Here is a 24,627-nt window from a genome sequence, read left to right as displayed (position 1 = left end):
TCCACAGGATTGGGAGAAACAGACTCCAGTCTTGGAAGGCATGAACGAAACCTTGCATGCACCAAGAGCCAGAGGAAAAGAGCAGTGACCCCACAGGAGACTAAACCAAAACTCCCTGCTTAGTGTGGGAGGGCCTCCTGTAGAGACATGGGTCAGCAGGGTCTCACCCTAGGGACAGGGGTACTGGCAGCAGCAGGTCAGGAAGGTCCCCCTTGGTGTAAACTCTGATGGACTTCTCCATTAACCCTACCTTAGAGCCCGTAGACCCCAGAACTGAGTCGCCTCAGGCCAAACAACTAACAGAAAGGGAGTGCAACCCTACCCATCAGCAGATAATTGGATTAAAGCTTTACTGAGCAAGGTCCTGCTCAGCAGAGCAAGACCCAGTTTTTCCCCACTGCCAGTCCCTCCCATCAGGAAGCTTACACAAGTCTCTTAGCCTCATCCATCAGAGGGCAGACAGAAGAAGCAAGAAGCAGCACAGTCCCACAGTAGCTGAAACAAAAACCATATTACAGAAAGTTAATCCATAACTATGAAAAAGCAGAAAGTTATGTCCCAGGTGAAGGGACAGGATAAAACCCCAGAAAAGCAACTAAATGAAGTGGAGATAGGCAACCTTCCAGAAAAATAATTCAGAATAATGATAGTGAAGATGATCCAGGATCTCAGGAAAACAATGAAGAAGATGCAAGACATGTTTACCGAAGACCTATAACAACTGAAAAACAAACAGAGGTGAATAATACACTAGAAGAAATCAACAGCAAAGTAACTGAGGCAGAAGAATGGATGAATGGCCTGGAGGACAGAATGATGGAAATCACAGCCACGGAACAGAATATAAAAAAAAGAATGAAAAGAAATGAAGACAGCCTAAGAGACCTCTGGGACAGCCTTAAACACACCAACATTCACGTTTTAAGGGTCCCAGAAGTAGAAGAGAGAAAAAGTTCCTGAGAAAATATTTGAAGGAGGTAATAGCTGAAAAATTCAGTAATGTGGGAAAGGAAATAGTCAACCAAATCCAGGAAGCACAGGGAGGCCCAGGCAGGATAAACCCAAGGAGGAACACACCAAGACACATAGTAATCAAACTGACAAAAGACAAAGATAAAATGTTAAAAGCAACAAAGGAAAAACGGCAAGTAATATACAAGGGAATTCTCATCAGGCTATCAGCTGATTTCTCAACAGAAATGCTACAAGCCAGAAAGGAATAGCATGATATATTTAAAGTGATGAAAGGGTTGCCATTGCCTTCTCCGTCAAGGGCATTATACTAAGTGAAATAAGCCAGGCAGAGAAAAAATATGATCTCTCTTATGTATGGAATCTAAAAGCAACTAGACTATGTGATGATCTTTTACTTTTATCTAGTTTGTTCACTTTTTGTATTTCATATTCAGTGCTCCCGTTTCATTTAGTTTATGTTTTCCAATTTCTCCATCTCTTCTTTTTTCTTTGATGTTCTTTCTCAAGCATAGTAGGAAAGCTTTTTTATACATATATATATATATATAATATGCATAATATATATATTTTGGAAAACTTACAAATTTTTGCTGAACTGAAAAATTATGACATTTTGATTCTACTTGTTTGACTTAGTATGACTAGAATGCTAGGTTTCTAATTTTAAAAAATATATATGCAACAAGCAACAAAGGTTTACAGTATAGCACAGGGAACTGTAGTCATTATCTTGTAATAACCTACAATGGAAAATAATTTCAAAAATAATATATATGAATATGTATAGCTGAATCGCCGTGCTGTGCACTTGAAACATGTAAGTCAACTATACTTTAATAAAATATATATATTAAGAAAAAAACACTAAGATTCAAGACAGCCTAACAGGTTGTCATTTCTGTTCACTAATTTATTCAGCAAATCTTTACAGAACACCTACTATTTACTTAACACTGTTCCAGGTTCTGAATATACTTTGTTGAACAAGATTTTTGTTAGGCCATCATGAAATACATACTTAAGCTGGTACACTAAAATTGGTCAGGTAAGTTCATGCATGTTATATATTTTCATAAGCCACATTGTGTTAACCACTATGTTACCACCTGTTTTTAGAAAATTACTGTCTATAACACTTTCCTTGTATGAGAATGATTACAGATTCCAATGAAAATTCCTTTATTTTTATTTAAGAAAAGAAAAGAAAGGGAACAAAAAATTAATAAGGAAATGAAAGAAAAAGCAGCAAAGGAACTGGAGAAAGAACATTTACAAGAAAAAGCAAAGGAAAAATATCAAGAATGGTTAAAGAAAAAAAATGCTGAAGAATGTGAAAAGAAGAAGAAAGAAAAGGTATTTTCACTAAGGTGATCAGTTAGAATACATGACTTGGTGTTTATATGTGCCAACTATATTGTGTAAAGAATTTCTAATGGAAAATTGGCATTATCTTAGCATAATATAAATACATGTAGCTATCCCTACTTGTTATATTATGATTAAGCTTCATAAATGAATATGCATTTGTGATTTTCTTAGACTGAAAAATATTAATAAACCTATTGATACTCCTGCAGTGAGGTGCAAGCTTTTTACTGGTGTTTATGCTTTTAAATATTATTCAGTGTACTTTTATGGAAAGTTTTATTACATTATTGTAAATTACTGTTCTATTTTAAAACAACAAATTGCTTTTTTCTTCTTGGATTTAATATCATTGTTTAGAGGCAGCCACTTTCATATCACATCCCTGATCATGTTAAATTTTGCTCTCTAATTATAGAAATATGATTCAGTGTTTCTGATCAGTAAGCCGTTGGGATGGGGAGCTACTGGGGAGCAAGTCAGTAGACTCTGAACAGAACTTTTAGTTACAGAATATCCCTGGAGATTCTTTGGTCTTGTCATTTTAAGGAAAAAGAAAAACAACGGCAGGCTGAATTACAGGAAAAAAAGGAAATAGCAGAAAAAAAGTTTAAGGAATGGTTGGAAAATGCAAAAAATAAACCTCGTCCAGCTGCGAAGAGCTATGGTTATGCCAATGGAAAACTCACAGGTTGGTTTTTATGTTATGTGGCTTACATAAATATGGCTTGCAGGAGCGAATATTATATATTATGTTTCCTTTTGACAGAAATAGAAGTGTGTAAAAATCATTTTCTTTCAAATTACTATTTTCTGGAAGATTATAACATACTGTGTTCCTGTGGAGATACTACAAATTTGTTGTCATTCTCTAAAATCAGATACATTTTAAAGGCAACAGTGGCAAAACTGCAAAGTAATGATTTCTAACGTTAAGAAATAAGTAAAATTTTTACATTCCTTGGATCTTAAGGCCTTAATCAGGATATATTTAAGGGGTCATTTTCTTTCCCTTTTCTAACCCTCTCTGAGGCAGAGTTCCCAGTGTCTTTGGCTCATTATTTTTGCAGGGTGGAATACTAGATGGCACAGGAACCAGACACAGACTTGGTGGCTCTTTTGGCTTGGTCTGATTTTAAATGGCAAGGTGTGTTTTCCTTTGTACTTCCACGTTGGAAGCTCATACCTTGCTGACAGCTGCCTTCACTTGTTTAAGTGATTTATTATTAAATATACTCCCATTCTGTTTTGTTCACACAATAGAACATATTCCAGACTTTGTTTTGACCATCGTGGTGAAGTGTGTGTTGACATATGTATGCAGTCAAAGTGGGTTGCCAGTGTCTGAATGACACATTCCTTCTGTCAGGATTTAGGGCTCTCCTGCATGTCACAAAGGTCATCCATTACAGCTACCGAGCAGAGTCTGCTCCTTTATTTTGCTCTCTTGTTTGAAATAAGTAATGGTTTCAACAAAACGATTGGATAGTAAAATTAAAACTTAGATGGAATATATGTATTGACTAGAACTTAATTGCTAAATAATGGATTATTTTACCAAATTTGTGTTTAAATAAGTGTTATAATAAACATCGTAGTTTGCAAATGCCCTATTGCTCTTAATTACAAAACTAGAGTGCATGAAATCTGCTTAATTTGAGTGACAGTGATTTAGAATTTCAGTGGTTCTGAACCACAATCTTGATTCACTTTAGCTACATGTGCAACATACTTTTTTTTCCTGCAAGCTTTAGTGTCCAACTAGGGAAAACTAGTACATAATCAGAAATTTCCCAGGCTGAAATAAGAAAATGAAGATTTTGTTCAATTTAAGGGTTCTAAAATTCAATTCTTAGAAGAAATTTTGTATGAGATTTTAGTTTTGAACATTAACGTTCTTTGAATATTCAGAATTATCGTTTATATTTTAACTTTTACTACAGTATTTACTGTATTTAAAAAGTATTTTTTGAAAATATTTGAGTTCAGGTTTTAAATGAGTAAGGTTTGTCAGTGATATTTTTGCCCTTTTAACATTTTAACATTTTTCTATGAATTTTCAAATAGTTTCTTTGATCTCAAAAAGTTTTTCTTGTTTTATTCTGATTTTTAAATAATTTTAGGTTTTTACAGTGGGAATTCTTATCCAGAACCAGCCTTTTATAACCCAATTCCATGGAAACCAATTCCTGTGCCTCCTTCCAAAGAAGTGAGGGATCTATCAGGAAAGAAGACTAAAAGGCCTGTGATAAGCCAGCCACACAGGGCATCCTCTCTGGTAATGCATAAAGCTAGAAGCAACCTTTGCCTTGGAACTCTATGCAGAATACAAAGATAGTAGATGTGGGAAATTGCATGCTTTTATCTGGAGCTATTTAACATCAGAAATTGTTGTTTTGTTGCTCTACTATTAGTAGCTCAACATTTGATGTATTATTATTAAGTTCACATTTTTGCATTTGTATGTGGAGTCCTTAGAGTTAATTGAGGAAGATATTTTATTCATTTTCATTTTTATAAATGCTTCAAGGTTGATCTTGGAATATTGTTTTGCAAGATAAGTGACAGAATATCTAACAATTGTGTTTATATTTAGCTTATATTAAAACTACCCTCTAAATACCAATAAAACAATTTTCTGTGCATTTTTTCATACACACATGTTAGGTGTTTGTGTTTATGAACACAGTAAGAATAAGTCATTGAAACAAGCATTTCTAAACTGTATGCTCAAAATAATTCTTAGAAGAATCTAAAATGAGTTAGAATCCCGGAGTAATCAAAAACAGCCTTTGTTGATGACTTTTAGTATGTTTTTCCCTGTATAAATATTTGTAAATCATTAACTGGAATCATGTTTGGTAATGGAGAAATAAAGGTTGGGTTTTGAAAGGACAATTTATAAACATTGTTTTGGGCTCTCAATCTTCATTGATTATAGTAATCTTTGGACACTAATATATTTTGCTATACTCTGTACATATACTTACACATTATAATTAGGTTGTTAATTTTGAAATTAGAAATGTCTGCTTTATTTTTTAATGTAAAATGTTAAGTCATGTTTTACTAAAGTTGAAATAAAAAATCTTTGTTAATAAATACTTGTTAAGGAAAGTAGATCAAAAGATTACTAAAATAGCACTCAGCCCTTCTTATTAAATTTTAAAAGTCTGTATCTTTTTTTAGGGGGCCATCAAGAAATGAAAATTTGTGGTGGCAATATAAAAGTTCAGTAAGTTCATTTAAAAGTGATTCCTATTTAGAATACATTCCATGTTTCTGCGAGGTTAGTCATCTACCAAGTTTTTGGTGATTAACCTGCAATGGTATTGGTCAATGCCAGGAAACAGCAATAGGATCTTCTGAAGGGTGTTCGTATCATCAGAAATCTAAAAATGCACTTTTTAAAAAATTTCTTGCTCATGGAGGTCTGTGAGCCCCATAAGGATTGAGCACTCAGCCTGAATGCTCATTCAATTCAGCCATCTTCATTTGTTTTTGTTTTATTTTTTTCACTTCTAAGTGGAGAACAGTTAGGAGGGATCAGTCGAGTTTGTTGTGTCAAAATGTTGCTGAAATTTAGAGACCTGACCATCCTTCTCATAACCTCTTAGATACAGTGCAACTTCCAGGTGATCATCCTACTCAGCCAAATTCACCTATGTACTGAGAATGTAGAATTTGCCAGGGTAGCATTAAACTTGCATGTGAAAAGTAGCATACATAGGCCAGTTTTCCTGGGGGTTTTAGGTATAGTTGTTCTATCTTAAAAAAAATCTTTATTTTTCACACAGCAGATTAAGTTGTTTAGGCTATTTTTAGATATAACCCTAATCCTACTAGCACTTTTCATTCCGTCAGTATTAGTTTGACCAGTATTACTTGAACATGTGAGGCAGATGTTTGCATATTTATTTAGCAATTGGAATGATATATTTTATCCAGCAAACATTTATAACCTAGCCAGGAAAACAGAGAAAATGCTGTAATACAGTTTACTTAAAATCATGCTTAGACTTCAACTGAAAACACAGGTAGAAGATAGTTCAGCTTGAGAAGGGATTAAGAAAAACTACAGAGAGAAGGTGACATTTGAGTTGGTGAAAGATAAGCAGGAATTTTTAGATGGTTATGAGGCTGACCACATTCATGAATATGTGATGAGAAGTAGCTGGAGAAGAAGCAGGGGTCAGAGTAAAAAGACTCTGTATACTGAAGAATTTGGACTTGATCCTGTGGACTTGTGATAACCTATTTTACTACCCGAATGGTTCATTTTTAAAAGGTGTTTGACTGCCAAACATTTCTTACTGAAAGTCCATATTTGTTCATCAAAGATTTCTTCAGTCAACACACCAATTAGTAGATTAGTGTTTTTAAACGAAATCAATTTTTCTTAAAGTCAAGATACTTGGTATAATAGACATTATAAACTATATTAACAATATTTCAAAGTTCTCTTGAGGTTTTTAAACTGTCTCTTTGACTTCTACTACTACTATGATTGCAACTGCTCTAAAATATCTAGATAACCTATAGCATCAGCAAATTCGTGATCTGATAGAAAAGAATACAGGCATTACAGACCTGGCTTTATGTTTACTTATCTAAAAGGTACCTTATTTTTTTCAATGTTCAATACCTTATCTAATTTATAGAAGCTTACTGTGGGAATATAAAATAAGTGGAAGTAGCAAAAAATGCAAGTTTGTTTCTTTTTTGTATGGTGACAATTCTGATAAGATGTACCAGTAGTCTTTCTTTAGTGATAATTGATTTACTAGATCATTCAGATATGACCTAAATCAAATCCCTTATGATTATACAGTGGAAGTGAGAAATAGATTCAAGGGACTAGATCTGATAGAGTGCCTGAAGAACTATGAATGGAAGTTCGTAACGTACAGCAGGCAGTGACAAAACTATCCCCAAGAAAAAGAAACCCAAGGCAAAATGGTTGTCTGAGGAGGCCTTACAAATAAATAGCTGTGAAAAGAACAGAAGTGAAAGGCAAAGGAGAAAATGAAAGATATACCCATTTGAATGCAGAGTTCCAAAGAATAGCAAGGAGAGATAAGAAAGACTTCTTAAATGACCAATCCAAAGAAATCGAGGAAAACAATAGACTGGAAAAGACAGGAGATGTCTGTAAGAGAATTAGAGATACCCAGGGAACATTTCATGCAAAGATGGGCACAGTAAAGGACAGAAATGGTATGGACCTAAAGGAAGCAGAAGAGATTAAGAAGAGGTGGCAAGAATACACAGAAGAACAGTGCATAAAACGTCTTATTGACCCAGATAACCATGATGGTGTGATCACTCACCTAGACCATACCTGCAGTGTGATCAAGTGGGCCTTAAGGAGGCATCACTATGAACAAAGCTAGTGGAGGTGTAGGAATTCCAGCTAAGCTATTTCAGATCCTAAAAAATGATGCTGGGAAAGTGCTCTACTTGGTATGCCAGCAAATTTGGAAAACTCAGCAATGGTCACAGGACTGGAAAAAGTCAGTTTTCATTCCAGTCCCAAAGAAAGGCAGTGCCAAAGTGTGTTCAAATTACCACATAATTGCACTCATTTCACATGCTAGTAAGGTAATGCTCAAAATCCTTTCAAGCTAGGCTTCAACAGTACTTAAACCAAGAACTTCTAGATGTACAAGCTGGATTTAGAGGAACCAGAGATCAAATTGCTAAAAATCATTGGATCATAGAAAAAGCTTGCAAGAGAATTCCAGAAAAACATCTGCTTCATTGACTATGCTTAAGCCTTTGACTGTGTGAATCACAAGAAACTGGAAGATTCTTAAAGAGATGGGAATACCAGACCACCTTACCTGCCTCCTGAGAAATCTGTATATATATCAAGAAGCAACAGTTAGAACTGGACGTGGAACAACAGAGTGGTTCCAAGTTGGGAAAGGAGTACATCAAGGCTGTATATTGTCATCCTGTTTATTTAACTTCTATGCAGAGTGCATCTTGAGGAATGCTGGGTTGGATGACTCACAAGCTGGAATCAAGATTGCTGGGAGAAATATCAATAACCTCTTCTCCAACACCACAGTTCAAAAGAATCTATTCTTCAACACTCCGCCTTCTTTATGGTCTAACTCACATCTATACATGATTAGGAAAAAACCATAGCTTTGACAATATGGACCTTTGTTGGCAAAGTAATGTCTCTGCTTTTTAATATGCTGTCTAGGTTGGTAAAAGCTTTTTTTCCCAAGGAGCAAACGTCTTTTAATTTCAGTCACTGAAATTAAAAGTGGCTTCAGTCACTGTCTGCAGTGATTTTGGAGCTCAAGAAAATAAAATCTGTCACTGTTTCCATGTTTTCCTGTCTATTTGCCATGAAGTGATGGGACCAGATGCCATGATCTTTGTTTTTTGAATGTTGAGTTTTAAGCCAGCTTTTTCACTCTCCTCTTTGACCTTCATCAAGAGGCTCTTTAGTTCCTCTTTGCTTTCTGTTGTAAGGGTGGTGTCATCTGCATATCTGAGGTTATTGATATTTCTCCTAGGTATTTTGGTTTCAGCTTGTGTTTCATCCAGCCTGGCATTTCACATGATGTACTCTACATGTAGGTTAAATAGGCAGGGTGACAATATACAGCCTTGACATATTCCTTTCCCAACATTGCAGGAAAGTGTAGATCAAAACCACAGTAAAATATCACATCACATCAGAATGGCTGCTATCAAAAAGAACACAAATAACAAATACTGGTGAGGATATGGACTAAAGGGAACCCTAGGACAATGTTTTGGGGAAGGTAAATTGATGCAGCCACTATAGAAAACTGGAGGGCCCTCTAAATACAATTAATTTCTAAATATACCCAACAATTCCACTCCTTTGTATATATTTTTGAAAAGACACTAATTAAAAAATAAACATGCACCCCAGTGTTCATGGCAGAATTATTTTCAGTTGCCAAGATATGGAAGCAACCTAAGTGTCCACCAAGCAATGATTGGATAAAAATATGGTATACATACACATATAAAAATGTGTGTTTTTTATTACCCATAAAAAATGAATGAAATTTTGTCACCTGTAGCAACATGAATGAAATTGGGGGCACTGTATGCAGGTCAGAAAGCAACAGAACTGTACATGGAACAACAGACTGGTTCCAAATAGGAAAAGGAGTATGTCGAGGTTGTATATTGTCACCCTGCTTATTTAACTTATATGCAGAGTACATCGTGAGGAACGCTGGGCTGGATGAAGCACAAACTGGAATCAAGATTGCCAGGAGAAATATCAATAACCTCAGATATGCAGATGACACCACCCTTATGGCAGAAAGTGAAGAGGAACTCAAAAGCCTCTTGATGAAAGTGAAAGAGGAGAGTGAAAATGTTGGCTTGAAGCTCAAAATTCAGAAAACAAAGATCATGGCCTCTGGTCCCATCACTTCATGGGAAATAGATGGGGAAACAGTGTCAGACTTTATTTTTTGGGGCTCCAAAATCACTGCGGATGCTGATTGCAGCCATGAAATTAAAAGACGCTTACTCCTTGGAAGGAAAGTTATGACCAACCTTGATAGTATATTAAAAAGCAGAGAGTTTACTTTGCCAACCAAGGTCCGTCTAGTCAAGGCTATGGTTTTTCCCGTGGTCATGTATGAATGTGAGAGTTGGACTGTGAAGAAAGCTGATCGCCAAAGAATTGATGCTTTTGAATTGTGGTGTTGGAGAAGACTGTTGAGAGTCCCTTGGACTGCAAGGAGATCCAACCAGTCCATTCTAAAGGAGATCAGTCCTGGGTGTTCATTGGAAGGACTGATGCTAAAGCTGAAACTCCAATACTTTGGCCACCTCATGTGACGAGTTGACTCACTGGAAAAAGACTCTGATGCTGGGAGGGTTTAGGGGCGGGAGGAGAAGGGGACGACAGAGAATGAGATGGCTGGATGGCATCACCAACTCGATGGACATGAGTTTGAGTGAACTCTGGGAGTTGGCGATAGGGGGCCTTGGCGTGCTGTGATTCATGGGGTCGCAAAGAGTCGGACACGACTGAGTGACTGAACTGAACTGATACTGTAAAATTACAGAAAGGCACACATTATATGATATCACTTACGTGTAGAAGCTAAAATATACAGCAAACTAGGAACTATTAACAAAAAAGACTCAGAGATATAGAGAACAAATTAGTGGTTACCAGTCAAGAGAGGGAAGCGAGGAGAAGAGAAAGAGGAATAAACTATTAGGTATAAAATAAGCTACAAGGATATATTGTACAGTATTCAGGATATACATTTTATAATAACTGTAAGTGAAATATAAACTTTAAAAATTTTGAATCACCATATTGCATACCTATAACATTATGCATCAACTATACTTCAATTTTGAAAGTGTAGGGATTTGGATATAAAGAGGAAGAGAAGCCACTGGGAAATCAATGGGGAAGGTGGGAAGAGGGTACCAGGAGGTGATCTCACTGTGAGACAGGGAAGTTTTAAGGCAGAGTTCATGGTTCTATAATACCAAATTCTGTGGGGCTTCCCTGGTGGCTCAGTGGCAAAGAATCCACCTGCCAGTGCAGGACAAAGGTTCAAACCCTGATCCAGGAAGATCCCACATGCCCTGGAACAGCTAAGCCTGTGCACTGTAACTCTTTAGCCTGTGCTCTAGAGCCCAGGAACCACAGCTATTGAACCCATGTGCCACAACTACTGAAGCCCAAATGCCATGGAGCCCCTGATCCACGACAAGAGACGCCACTGCAATGAGAAACTGCAGAGAATAGCCCCCACTTGCCACAACTAGAGAAAAGCCCATGTGGCAATGAAGACCCAGCACAGCGATAATATAAAATTATTTTAAAAATAATTATTTTTAAATAATTATAAAATTATTTATAAGGGTTTGGATGGAATGTGGGAAGCCTTCTATTTGCTTACTCTATGAGTGTTTATTGCATTTCTAGCACTGCTAGTTTCTGGGATGCAGTGGTCAACACCTAATTCAAGGCCTAATCTTGAATCTGTCAGAGCTTACAGTTCAGTGGAGATGACCAGTAAACCAGTCCTTATCCTAAAGCACAAGCTATGAGGCTACCTCAGGAGGAAGCTAACCTTTATTGGGGTCAGGAAAAACTACCAGAGGAAGTGATTAAGCTGAGACTCAGTTTTGACTGTGGTCTCAAATAAATAGCCCAAATAAACAAGGCCCAGCATTTAATCATGTTGGCACTGGAGGGTAAGAAATGGGCTTAGAACAATGTGATTCCATGTGTAAACTTTCTCTCCAAGACCAAGGACAGGTGATATGAGAGCTTTTGAACATCAAAGGGACTTTCAGATGGCTCATATACATGAAAACACAGCTACAAGGTTACAAGGGAAATTTCTAAAATCTTACTCATTTCTAAAGAAAATCTTTATACTTCCATGGGAAAGTAAACCTTAAAGTTTGATGATGAAAATTCACCCTCTGTGGCCTCAGCATCTGAATACAGATGGGGCTGTTTATTTAAAAAATAAATCGCTGGTGATCTCATTAGCAATTCAAAGACTGGACTTTCAGACTTTCTTCTCCTGCTACCCATGGCCCAGGTGCATAACAAAGCTTCAAGTAGTTTATGCTCATAAATTATACTTTATGTCTTAAACTAAATTTTTTTTGATCCAAAAAAGAAAACAACATATATTCAAGTGTTTACCATGCCCATTAATATTCTAAATTAAATTCATATGTTGGCGTGAGAAAAAAAAACATACAAAGTAGCTTTATAGTGAATATTTACCTACTACTGTTGATAATGGCAGCCTTCCTGAGAAAGAAAAATTTTCAGAAAGGGCGGTGGTATCTTGAATTTCCTCTTAAAATTGGAAGGGGCGGTAGGAGCACTGGAGAAGGGAAAATACTCAATTATCTGTCAGTAGGGAGAAAGCTCGTGGGCAGGAGAAAAAAGTCAGCAAGGAACACTGCCCTTTTCTTTCCCTGAAACCACAGAGCCACCTCCCTTCCTCTTCTCACTCCTATGCTCTAAGCTGATAGAAGTAGCATAGGAACCTGGAAAAAAGGAGGAGCTTGTCCCCTGCCACCAACTCCAGAGTCCTGAGACCCACCCAAGGGCCAGAAGGAGATTGGAGCCATCTTTGTTTCTCTTTGGTGGCTGCCATACAGGTTAGCATGGGAGCAGAATGTTTCCTTAGTTTGAATAAATTTACCAAAACAGCCATCCAGCGCCTACCGGTTTGTACCTCCCACTCCATCAGTCAAGGGCTTTCCCCTCTGGGTGCAGGCTGAGATGCAAAGTGCTCACAGAGGTAAATCTAAAAGATGTCTGTCTCATAATCTAGAGGAAATTCTCAGATTCTTTCACTGTCTAACATTTGATGATCTTGAAGGCTCTTTTCTGCTTCAGGCTTCTATTAGTCTGTGTGGTTCCTTTTTGTGTTTTTAGAGTGTGGACCTAGATCACTGCTTATTCCCTGGTAAGGATGATGAGGGCAACGTCCCTTCCCTCTTAGAATGTGACCTAGAAGCAACTGCTTTCAGGAAGCCTTCCTATGGGCTATGTCCAACTTCTGCCAGAAAGCAGCCTGACTGCAGGGAGCAATAGAGATTCTCCTGAGTTTGAATATATGCTCTGCTACCTAGGCCATGGGAACTAGACGGAGCTCTACCTCTCTAAGCCTCAGTTTTTTCTTCTTAAAAAAAAAAAGGACTTAATAATCCTTTCTCCATAAGTTGGTTGCTAAGATTAGTATACCATGTAAAGTACCTTGTACAATGTTTGACACATGGAAGATGCTTCATATATCATTTACTTATATCTGAACTGAACTGACTTACTTATGGGTAGAAGTAACATTATACTTCCCGGCAGTATATGATGCTACAAATTTTCCAACAAGTTGCATAATTAAGGAGAATTCTTCATGGAATTCTCCCTTTGATGTTTTCTGCATTGTGGTGCCATTTTTCGCAAATGCTTTATGAAACATTTGGTCTTTGAAAGTTGCAGAAGTACTTTCAGATACGTGTATGTTTTATGGGATGTCAGTAGTTTCAAGATGTGGAGACTTTAATGTAATTGGTTTCTTTGTTAAGACTTTGCAGAAATCTTCCATGTGACTCTAATGAGGGAAAGTCTTGGTATGTCTTGGCTTTTTTCTGGCTAGGTTGGTTTGCCTAATTAAATTTGAAGTGCTGCCAACATACTCCTTGGAAACTTGTTTAGGTTGTCTTTGGCCGAAATGAGGGAGAGTTGTTTCCCATATTTCATAAGATTCAAAGAGAAAAATTAAAATTTAATAAAGTTATAATCTTATGTTAGTTTGGATTCTGAGAAATAGACACCAGGACATAATTAGGCAAGGGATTACTTGAGTAATAGCCTATGAGAGAAAACAGGGAAGGATTCAGAGCTGGCCAGGACAGCTATCACACCATGATGTAGGTCTGACCGCTGTGGAGGAGAGAGGGAAGGAAGGATCTTAGGTTGCACTGCAGTTCTAAGAAAAGTTTAGTGAGGACAATGAATCCCCCACTCCAAACTGCAGAGAAGTCCACAACTGTGGTTACTGATCTGCCTTAGAACCCCTGCCATGCTCGGTCAGGAGGGACCAGCATGTGGGAAGAGTGGCCTTGGCAGTTAATGTTTTCCCAAGTGTTAGAGTCACAACAATTGAAAAGGAACATACATTGCTGTATTGTGACATGCTTGACCATATTCTAAAAGTACTGTCAATTTCGAACTGAGGCTTGGGTAGGGATCAGGCCTTGGTCCTATTCTCCCAGCTCTGCCAGGTGTCCAGTGCTAGAATCCCAGGCTTCAGCCTTCTTTCACATGCCTCTCCCACATTCTCAACTCTGTCTAATCGGTCACTGATTTCTGCTGATTTTACTCCGTGAATCAACAATTCCCATCTTGTGTCTGTACATCAGAAACATCCAGGGAGCTTTTAAAAATTCCAAAGTCCATGCCACATCCCAGACCAATGAAATCATTTTCTGAAGCTCCCCAAAATATTCCAATATGTAGAAAAGTTTGGAAACCACTGTCTCGAATATTTTTCCAATCTGATGTCTCTCATCCCTCTCCCAGTCATTTCTAACGTGGATGACTGCACCGACCAGTTTCCTATCTGGTCACAGTGCTTGTAATCTTATCCCCTCCTGTTTATCTTATCCTCAGTGACTGTTGACCTCTCAGAAATACAAACCTGACCATGTCATAGGTCTGCTTCTAGCTCTCCCATGGGCCACATAAGTCCAGCATTGCCTTTAACTCCCCCCGACGCCCACCATCACCACTGCCTCCATGGTGTTCATTGCATGAGACGTGTCCTTCTGTGAGCAGTGTACGTGGTGATTTGCAACCTATTTGGACATATTGCCCTTGGAAGAAGAGTGTCAGAGTATTGGAAAAGCACTCCATGTGGGCAATTTGGGGAATACTTTCACCACACCACTGCTTTTTCTCCCTATCCTCTTCCCATTTGACTTTTAAAGTCAAGTGGGCCTTAGGAAGCATTGCTGTCAATAAAACTAGTGGAGGTGATGGAATGCCAGCTGAGTTATTTAAAATCCTAAAAGATGATACTGTTAGTGTTGCACTCAATATGTCAGCAAATTTGGGAAACCCAACAGTGGCCACAAGACTGAAAAAAGTCAGTTTTTCATTCCCATCCTAAAGAAGGGCAGTGCTCGAGAATGTTCAGACTACCAGACAATTGTGCTCATTTCCCATGCTAGTAAGGTAATGGTCAGAACACTTCAAGGTGCTTCAACAGTACTTGAATCAAAAACCTCCAAATGGTTTCAAATTGTGGTACTGGAGAAGTCTCTTGAGAGTCCCTTGGACAGCAAGGAAGTCAAACCAGTCAGTCCTAAAGGAAATCAACCCTGAATACCCTTTGGAAGGACTGATGCTAAAGCTGAAGCTCCAATACTTTGGCCACCTGATGCAAAGAGCCAACCCATTGAAAAATCTTTCCCTGATGCTGGGAAAGATTGAGGACAGGAGGAGAAGAGGACAACAGAGGAAGATATGGTTGGATGGCATCACCAACTCAATGGACATGAACTTGGGTAAACTCCAGGAGACAGTGAGGGACAGGGAGGCCTGACGTGCTGCAATTCATGGCATTGCAAAGAGTCGGACATGACTTAGCGACTAAACAACAAGAACAACCCTTTCAGCCATCCTGATGTGTGTTTTCCATCCAAGAGGTTTAACCCTTAATACAGACTACAGGACTATCTTTTCATCTCGCCCTGTCTCCCTAATCTCATCTTTGACTTTCATACTTTTACTCTTTATACTCCCAACTTCTAAAAGTTCCCAGTATAAACCATGTTGTTCCCATCTTTTATGCCTTTGCTTATTTCATCACCCCCACCCTTTTTTTTTTTTTTAAGAACGCCTCACCTTTTACTTTCCCCTGCAATGCTGTACCTTAAACTGACTTCAAGTTTTGAAAGCAGCCATTAAATCTCAACTCTGGGGTTATAGCAGCAAAGCCTCCCATAACCCCCAATTTGGCTGAGTTGGGACCCTTCCTTCATCATCCAGGACCCTGTGTACTTATCTCAATCTTGCAGTGTTTTGCTGTCATTAAATGTTTTAAGGGGTCTCAATTCACCATTCCGTATGTTTTCTAGATTTAAAACCTTAAAATACTTGGATGTCATTTACTCAGATTGAACCCAAGTCATTCAGAATAGGGCATTATAATTAACAGAAACTAGAATAATAAAATATCAATATTGGGAGACTTTTACAGAATATTAAAAAGCAGAGACATTACTTTGCCAACAAAGGTCCGTCTAGTCAAGGCTATGGTTTTTCCAGTAGTCATGTAGGGAGGTGAGAGTTGGACTATAAAGAAAGCTGAGCTTTTGAACTGTGGTGTTGGAGAAGACTCTTGAGAGTCCCTTGGACTGCAAGGAGATCCAACCAGTCCATCCTAATGGAGATCAGTTCTAAGTGTTCATTGGAAGTACTGATGTTGAAGCTGAAACTCCAATACTTTTGCCACCTGATGCGAAAAGCTGACTCATTTGAAAAGACCCTGATGCTGGGAAAGATTGAAGGCAGGAGGAGAAGGGGATTACAGAGGATGAGATGCTTAGATGGTGTCACTGACTCAATGGATATGAGTTTGGGTAAACTCTGGGTGTTGGTGATGGACAGGGAGGTCTGGTGTACTGCAGTCCATGGGGTCGCAAAGAGTTGGACACAACTGAGCTAACTGAACTGACTGAAAGGTAGTTTTATTCAGTCACAGAATTTTATTGTTATACATTTAGTGAACTTAAGGAAGGTACAGTGTATCCAGATGGAAATATCCCAGCAGGGAAATACAAAATTACACCACATGCTGGAGAAAGATGGATAAGAGAAGGATGGATAAATGCTCCAAGGGAAAAAGTGTAGAAAGAGAAAGGTTAGATAACCTGTTACTAGACAACATTGGGCTTCCCAGGTGGCTGGTGCTAGTGGTAAAGAACCCATCTGCAAATGCAGGAAACATGAGAGATGTGGGTTTGATCCCTTAGTTGGGAAGATCCCCTGGAGAAGGAAATGGCAACCCACTTCAGTATACTTACCTGGAGAATCCCAAGGACAGAGGAGCTAGAGGGATACAGTCCATAGGGTTGCAAACAATTTGACGCTACTGAAGTGACTTAACGGACAACTTCAGCCTTCAGGAAACATGAAGTGGTTAAGAGATGCCAGTTCAGGAGACAGAAGGTTTGCAGAAGGAATGTTACAAAAATCAGAGTCAGGAGTGTTTTAAGAAGCAGGGAGTGACTGTGGGGCCAGTTCTCCAGGGAGGCTCAGGCTATAGTGGTCCTGGGATGTTCCTGTGAGTTCAGGCGGCACACCTGCTCCTGGGAAGCAGCATCCCAGGAAGAATCAGACTGGACACATTTATGGAGATCCCAACCTCTCCAGCCAGAACCTAAACCCATATATTTCTTAACATTTTTTACACAACTCAGAAACTTTTGATAATCTGATGAATCCATCAGATCTAATGAGTCCTCAGAAAAATGCACACAGGAATACACAGTTTTATATACAGCCTCTCCTAATCCACTCTACCACCCTGTACACGCATCCCCACTCAAGTGTATACATGAATTCCCAGATAAGCATGCATAGTTCCACTGTCAATTACCACAGCTTGCTCAGGCAGTGAGGACAAGTGATATACTTGAGGACTAAGAATTATTCCTCCCCTTACTCATATCTTAGCTGGTCTTTCTAGTAGAAATATTCTACTTTACCCATCTTAGGAGCAATACGTTGAGTAGAAGTATTCCTTGGTGCTTTTAATTTGCCCATTCTAAACAATTGAATATTTTCTGGATTCCTGTCCATTGACTAACAAAAAGTCACTAATTCAGGCCATCTCGTCACTGTACTTCTCTGTGCCTTGGCCTCTGAAAAGTCGTCTTATAGAGTTTTAACCAGCAAGCATGACTTAACCTCATTTCTAGCTGTCTGGCTTCTGACTTCTACCTCTTTTAAATGACTCACCCTCATTTATTTCTTTTTCAAATTAAAGAATGTAGGAAAGCAATGAAAACACTTCAGCTTTTAGAAATAGAAGCATGGTTGTTAAAATTTTATGAGAAAAGGGAGCAGTGTTAAAGTCAGCTTTTGTCAATCTCAGCCCAAAAGAAGAGCAGCAATATGAAAACTTCAAAAAATACTGGAGAACTTTAAAAAAATACTGTATTTGTAATTTATAAAGTTATTTCTGTACCTATTTTTCTGATTTTCTTTGGCTCACCATGGAAAGGTTTTTACAGCGACTCTATGGAGAATGGATGAGGTACATTGGGAAATGGACTTGGGTTATAGAATGTACTTTGGTTAATCCTTATGTGTCATTAGCAATTGAGGTTTAATATTTCTTCAAGAGAGAATTTTAGAGGTTGATAAATAATGGAGATTTCTTAAAGTATAACATCAACTTTGGGTAGAAAAACCTGAATATTAGTTTGAAAAAATATTAAATCTAAAAATGATTTTAGTCACTTGCATATTTGATTTTTAAAGAGGTATGAGTCTAAATAAATAATTAAAAATGCTGCCCCCATAGCACAACAGAATTTTTAGGATGATGGGCCTGGTCTGTATAGTACTATGGTATTAGGTAATATCACTGTGCACATTTTTCAAAACTCATAAAATTATATACCACAAGAAAAATTTTTACTGCATGCAATAAAAATAGAAAAACTCAGAATACCAGGGGAATCCAGGATGGAATGCAGACTGTGACAAATGAATCTAACTATGTTACAAATACAGGACAGAGTCTCTCTGAAGTGGAAGGAAAGAAAGGAGTTGGCCTAAATAACTGGAAAACAGTGTTTTGTGTAGATCCTGTAAGGATGAAGACAAAAAGAACTGTACAAAAACACTAGTAAAATTTTCTTCTTTTGGGGGTAGAGCTTGGCAATTCTGACACTTTACATATTTGCCAGGGTTAGAACAGTAATTGTAGATAATGGGAGCCAGGTGCCAGGTTATGTTTTGTTTTTTTTAAAGAGAAAGAAGTAGAGAAGGAAATGATAAATAAGTGGGATGAAGGTGAGAATTAGAGTTTACTATACAAATAGGTATAGATATAAATGTAGATAGGTGTGTTTGCATTGGTTAGTACAGTAGATGTAATTCCCAACCCTGTTTCTTGAGAGTGCTGAGAAGCACTGGCACCCAGTAGCAATGAACACACCCAATATCTTGGTTTCTAAATGCCATTCAACAATTTTAAAAAGCCAGAATTCCTTGGAGAAATGGCTGTTTGATTCTCGGGCTAGGGCAAGAAACATACTAGAGAAGCCTGGAACACCATATAGTATTAGAAAGTAAAAGGGTGAGGAAGAGATGAGAGCATATCACAAGGACACAGGGGCCAACCTTAAAGGGCTGCTGCTGCTGAGTCACTTCAGTCGTGTCCGACTCTGTGTGACCCCATAGACGGAAGCCCACCAGGCTCCCCTGTCCCTGGGATTCTCCAGGCAAGAACACTGGAGTGGGTTGCCATTTCCTTCTCCAATGTGTGAAAGTGAAAAGTGAAAGTGAAGTCGCTCAGTCGTGTCCGACCCTTAGCGACCCCACAGACTGCAGCCTAGCAGGCTCCTCCATCCTTGGGATTTTCTAGGCAAGAGTACTGGAGTGGCTTGCCATTTCCTTCTCCACCTTAAAGGGCTGCTGACGGCCAAAACTGGAACAATGTGAATGACAAAGTAAACGAAAATAACATTGAATTATAATCTAGAGAATAAAGTAAATATCCATGGATCCATACACATAACAGATTACTAAGTAAATAAATAAATGTGCAGGGTGGAGAAATCTTCCTATGAAAGAATTCCAGTTACAAATAAATAGTAACGGACATAAAGGGGAAATCAACAGTAATACAACAATAGTAGGGGACTTTAACATATACCAATGGACATGTGATCATCCAGATAGAAAATCAATGAGACTCTGGTCTTAAATGATGCACTAGATCAGGTAAGCTTAATTGATATAGAATAGAACATTCTATCCCAGAGCAGCAGAATACATATTCTTATCAAGTGCATATGGAACATTCTCCAGGAGAGAACACATGCTAGGCCACAAAACAAACCTCCATAAATTTACAAAAACTGAAATCATATCAAGCATTTCTAACCCACAATGCTATGAGACAGGAAATAAACTACAAGAAAATCACTGCAAAAAACACCAACACATGAAGGCTAAACAATATGCTACTAAACAACTAATGGATCACTGAAGAAATCAAAGAGGAAATTAAAAAAATACCTAGAGACAAATGAAAACAAAAACACAATGATTCAAAACATATAGGATGCAACTAAAGCAGTTCTAAGAGGGAAGATTAGCTCGGGAAACAAGAAAATCTCAAACAACCTAATCTTATACCTAAAGAAACTGAAGAAAGATGACCAAACAAAATCCAAAGTTAGTAGATGGAAAGAAATTATGATGATAAGAGCAGAAATAAATGAAATAGAGGCTAAAAATACACAGAAAAGATCAATGAAACTAAAAGCCAGTTCTTTGAAAAGATAAAATTGATAAATATTTAGCCAGAATCAAGAAAAGAGGGAGGGCCCAAATCAATGAAATCAGAAATGAAAAAGAAGTTACAACAAATGCCACAGAAATACAAAGGATCATAAGACAATGTTATGAACAACTATAAGCCAATAAAATGGACAGCCTAGAAGAGATGGACAAGTTCTTCAAAAGGTACAATATCCCAAGACTGTACCAGAAAGAAATAGAAAATATGAATAAACCAATTACCAGTAATGAAATTGAATCAGTACTTTAAAAACTCCTAACAAAAGTCCAGGACCAGATTCACAGGTGAATTCTACCAAACATTTAGAAAAGAGTTAAAACCTATCCTCCTCACACCATTCCAAAAAACTACAGAGGAAGAAACACTTCTAAACTCATTTTATGACATCTGTATCCCACTTATCCAAAAAAAGAGAAAATTATAGGCAAATATAACTGAGGAATGTATATGCTGAGATCCTTAACAAAATATTAGAAAACCGAATCAAACAATACATTAAGAGCTCATGCACTGTGACTGAGTAGGATTTATCCCAAGGATCCAAGGAATTTTCAGTGTCTGCAAATAATATGATACACCACATTAACAAGCTGAAGAATACAACCCATATGATCATTTCAATAGATGCAAAAATCTAAAAAAAAATCAACACCTGTTTATGATAAAAATTCCAGAAAGTGGGCATAGAGGGAATACACCTCAACATAATAAAAGCCATATATGATGAACCCACAACTAACATCATATTCACTATTGAAAAGCTGAAAATGTTCCCTCTAAGATCAGCAGCAAGACAAAGATGCCACTCACCACTTTTCAACATATTTTTGGAAGTCCTAGTCACAGCAATCAGATAAGTGAAAGAAATAAAACGAATCCAAATTGGAAAGAGAGTAAAACTTCCCTTTTGTGAGATGGCAGATACTATACTTAGAAATTCCTAAGAGGTCAACAGAAAACTGTTAGAACTCAATGAATTCAGTAAAGTTCAGTAAAGCTCTGTTAATATACAGAAATGTGTTGCATTTCTACACATTAATAAAAATCTCTCAGAGAAATTAAGAAGACAGTCCCATTTACCATCACATCAAAATAAATAAAATACCTAGGAACAAGCCTACCTAAGCAAGTAAAAGTCCTATACTCAGAAAACTGTAAGATACCAATGAAGGAAATTGAAGATGACACAAACACATGGAAAGCTATACAATGTTCTTAGATTACAAGAATTGATATTGTTAAAATAACCATACTACCCAGAAAAATCTACAGATTCAGTGTAATCCTTATCAAAATACTAATGGCATTTTTCACAGAACCAGAAAAAATAATTTTAAAATTTGTATGGTAACACATAAAGCCCTAAATAGCTTAGTCAATCTTGAGAAAGAAGAACAAAGCTGTAGGAATCAAGTTCCCTGATTTCAAACTATACTACAAAGCTATAGTAATCAAAACAGTATGGTACTGACACAAAAACAGACACAAATTAATTGATCAACAGAACAGAATAGAGAGCCTGGAAATAAACCCACACACTTATAGTTAAATTAATCTATGACAAAGGAAGTAACAATATACAATGGATAAAACACAATCTCTTCAATAAGAGGTGCTGGGAAAACTGGACAGTTACATGTAAAAGAATGAAATTAGAACATTCTCTAACACTATATACAAAAATAAACTCAACATGGATTAAAGACCTAACTGTAAGACTAGAATTATAAAACTCCCAGGGAAAAGCATAGGCAGGATACTCTTTCACATAAGTTGTAGCAATATTTTTTGGATCCATATCCTGAAACGAAATAAAAGCAAAAGTAAACAAATGGGACCTAATTAACTTTTGCACAGCAACAATCACCAAATGAAAACACAACCAATGAAGAAAATATTTGCAAATGATATGACAAATAAGGGGTTAATATCAAAAAATATGTAAATAGTCCATACAACTTAAAAAAAAAAAAACCTGATTAAAACATGGGCAAAAGAAATGAACAAACATTTTTCCAAAGAGGACATACAGCCAGCCAGCAGAACCATGAAAAGATGCTCAACACTAGTCATCATCAGGGAAATGCAAATTAAAATCACAATGATATGTCACCTCATATCTGTCCAAATAGCTATCTTCAGAAGAACACAAATAACAAATGTCGGTGACGATGTTGAGAAAGGAGAACCCTCATACACTGTTGGTGGGAATGTAAATTGATGTAGCAACTGTGGAAAGCAGTACAGAGGTCTCTCAAAAAACTTAAAACAGGACTGCCATTAACACCCAACAATTCCGTTCCTGGGTATAGATCTGTAGCAAGCAAAAATACTAATTAAAAAGGTATATGCATCCCAGTATTTACAACAGCATTATTTATAATTGCCAAGATATGGAAGCAACCTAAGTGTCCATGGATGGATTTGGAGAGCATTATGCCAAGTGAAATAAGTCAGACAGAGAAAGACAAATACTGTATGGTATCACATACATGTGGAATTTAAAAATACAACAAACTAGTGAATATAACAAAAAAGCAGACTCAGATATAGAGAACAAATACTGGTTACCAGTGAGGAGAGGGTAGTGGGAGGGGCATTATAAGGGGGAGGGAAGTAAGAGGTACAAACTATTATATATAAAATAAGCTGTGTGCTATGCTTAGTCGCTCAGTCATATCTCAGTCATATCTCTTTGCAACTACATGGACTGTAGCCCACCAGGCTCCATGTCCATGGGGAATTCTCCAGGCAAGAATATTGGAGTGGGTTGCCATGCCCTCCTCCAGGGTATCTTTCCAACCCAGGAATCAAATCCCGGTCCTCTGTATTGCAGGGAGATTTTTTACCATCTGAGCCACCAGTAAAAGTGAAAGTTGCTCAGTCATATCCAGCTGTTTGCGACCCCATGGAATACACAGTCCATGGAATTCTCCAGACCAGAATACTGGAGTGGGTAGCTGTTCGCTTTTCCATGAGCCACCAGGGAAGCCCATAAAATAAACTACAAGGATACAACATGGGACAACAAGGGAAATATATCATATTAGCTGCATCTGGGTTTTACTATATTGCTTGTTTATAATTAATTATTTATAATAACTAAAAATGGAATATAACCTTTAAAAATTATCAATCACTATACTGCACACCTATAACTTATTTATCAAATATACTTCAATTTTAAAAAGTGGCTAGCAAGCAAACAATCTGCATGCAATGCAGGAGACGCAGGAGGCATGGGTTCAACCCCTGGATCAGAAAGATTCCCTGAGGGAAGGAAAAATAGCAACCCACTCCAGTGTTCTCACCTGAAAAATCCCAGGGACAGAGGAACCTGGTGGGCTACAGTCCAAAGGGTTGCAAAGTATTGGACACAACTGATCACATATGCACAGAAAAAGAATGCCAATTAATAAATGTAGAAGGAATAAGGGAAACAGAAAATCCCCATTAGAACACCTGTTGCAATTGCTACAGGCAAGATCCACTGCTGAGTGCTAATTTCAGCAGATGAACTTTTAGGTGAAACAGGATATTTGCATAGTTTTACACTATCTCCCCACAAAGCGTCATTCATTACTGTAGTAGTTATGAATATTTTAATACTCTTCCGTCCAGAAGGTAGAGTTTAATTCCTCTCCCACTGAGTGTGAGCAGGACTTGGCATCTCACTTTTGAGGAAGAGAATATAAAGACATCTGACCGCACCTTAATCAAGTGATCAAGGTTAAAATCACCAGTAATGACATAAATCGACATCATAGACTCCTCAGTAATGATACAACTAGACAACTGGAAGGGCACTTCATCTCTATGGCATTTTCCCCTCACATCGGTAACTATAGTCTACTCATGAGAAAATGTCGGACAGACCTGAATAGAGGGACATGATACAAAAACCTTACCACTTCTCAAAACAGTCAAAGTTATAAAACACAAGGAAAGACAGAGGAGCCTAAACACAATTGCTGTATCTTGGATTAGACCTTGGAACAAAAATCTGAATAAAATCTATAGCTGAGTTCCTGAGTTCATGTTATTGTACCATGATATTGTACTGAGCATGGCACCATCAGAACAAGAAACAGTTTCCCCCTCAGTCAGTCTCCCATCAGGAAGCTTCTGTAAGCCTCTTATCCTTCTCATAAGGGCAGACAGACTGAAAACCACAATC

At 37.7% G+C, this 24,627-nt stretch overlaps 1 protein-coding gene across 1 annotated transcript in view; it reads left to right on the top strand.

The window, feature by feature from the left end:
* CCDC34 (coiled-coil domain containing 34) overlaps window positions 1-5,386 on the top strand; it is a 44,458-nt gene extending 39,072 nt beyond the window's left edge. The window contains exons 4-6 of the mRNA XM_055422434.2: window positions 2,170-2,328; window positions 2,890-3,031; window positions 4,464-5,386. Coding sequence (XP_055278409.2) covers window positions 2,170-2,328; window positions 2,890-3,031; window positions 4,464-4,678 — 516 coding nt within the window. The 3' untranslated portion in view covers window positions 4,679-5,386. The remainder of the gene's footprint in view (window positions 1-2,169; window positions 2,329-2,889; window positions 3,032-4,463) is intronic.
* Window positions 5,387-24,627: the final 19,241 nt, after the last annotated feature.

Source organism: Moschus berezovskii, chromosome 14 (genome assembly GCF_049115385.1).
Source record: "Moschus berezovskii isolate FMDL1 chromosome 14, NW_MosBer_1.0, whole genome shotgun sequence".
Classification (NCBI taxonomy): domain Eukaryota; kingdom Metazoa; phylum Chordata; class Mammalia; order Artiodactyla; family Moschidae; genus Moschus; species Moschus berezovskii.
The sequence above is the reverse complement of the archived record's forward strand: the minus strand, read 5'-3'. Positions and strand labels throughout refer to the sequence as shown.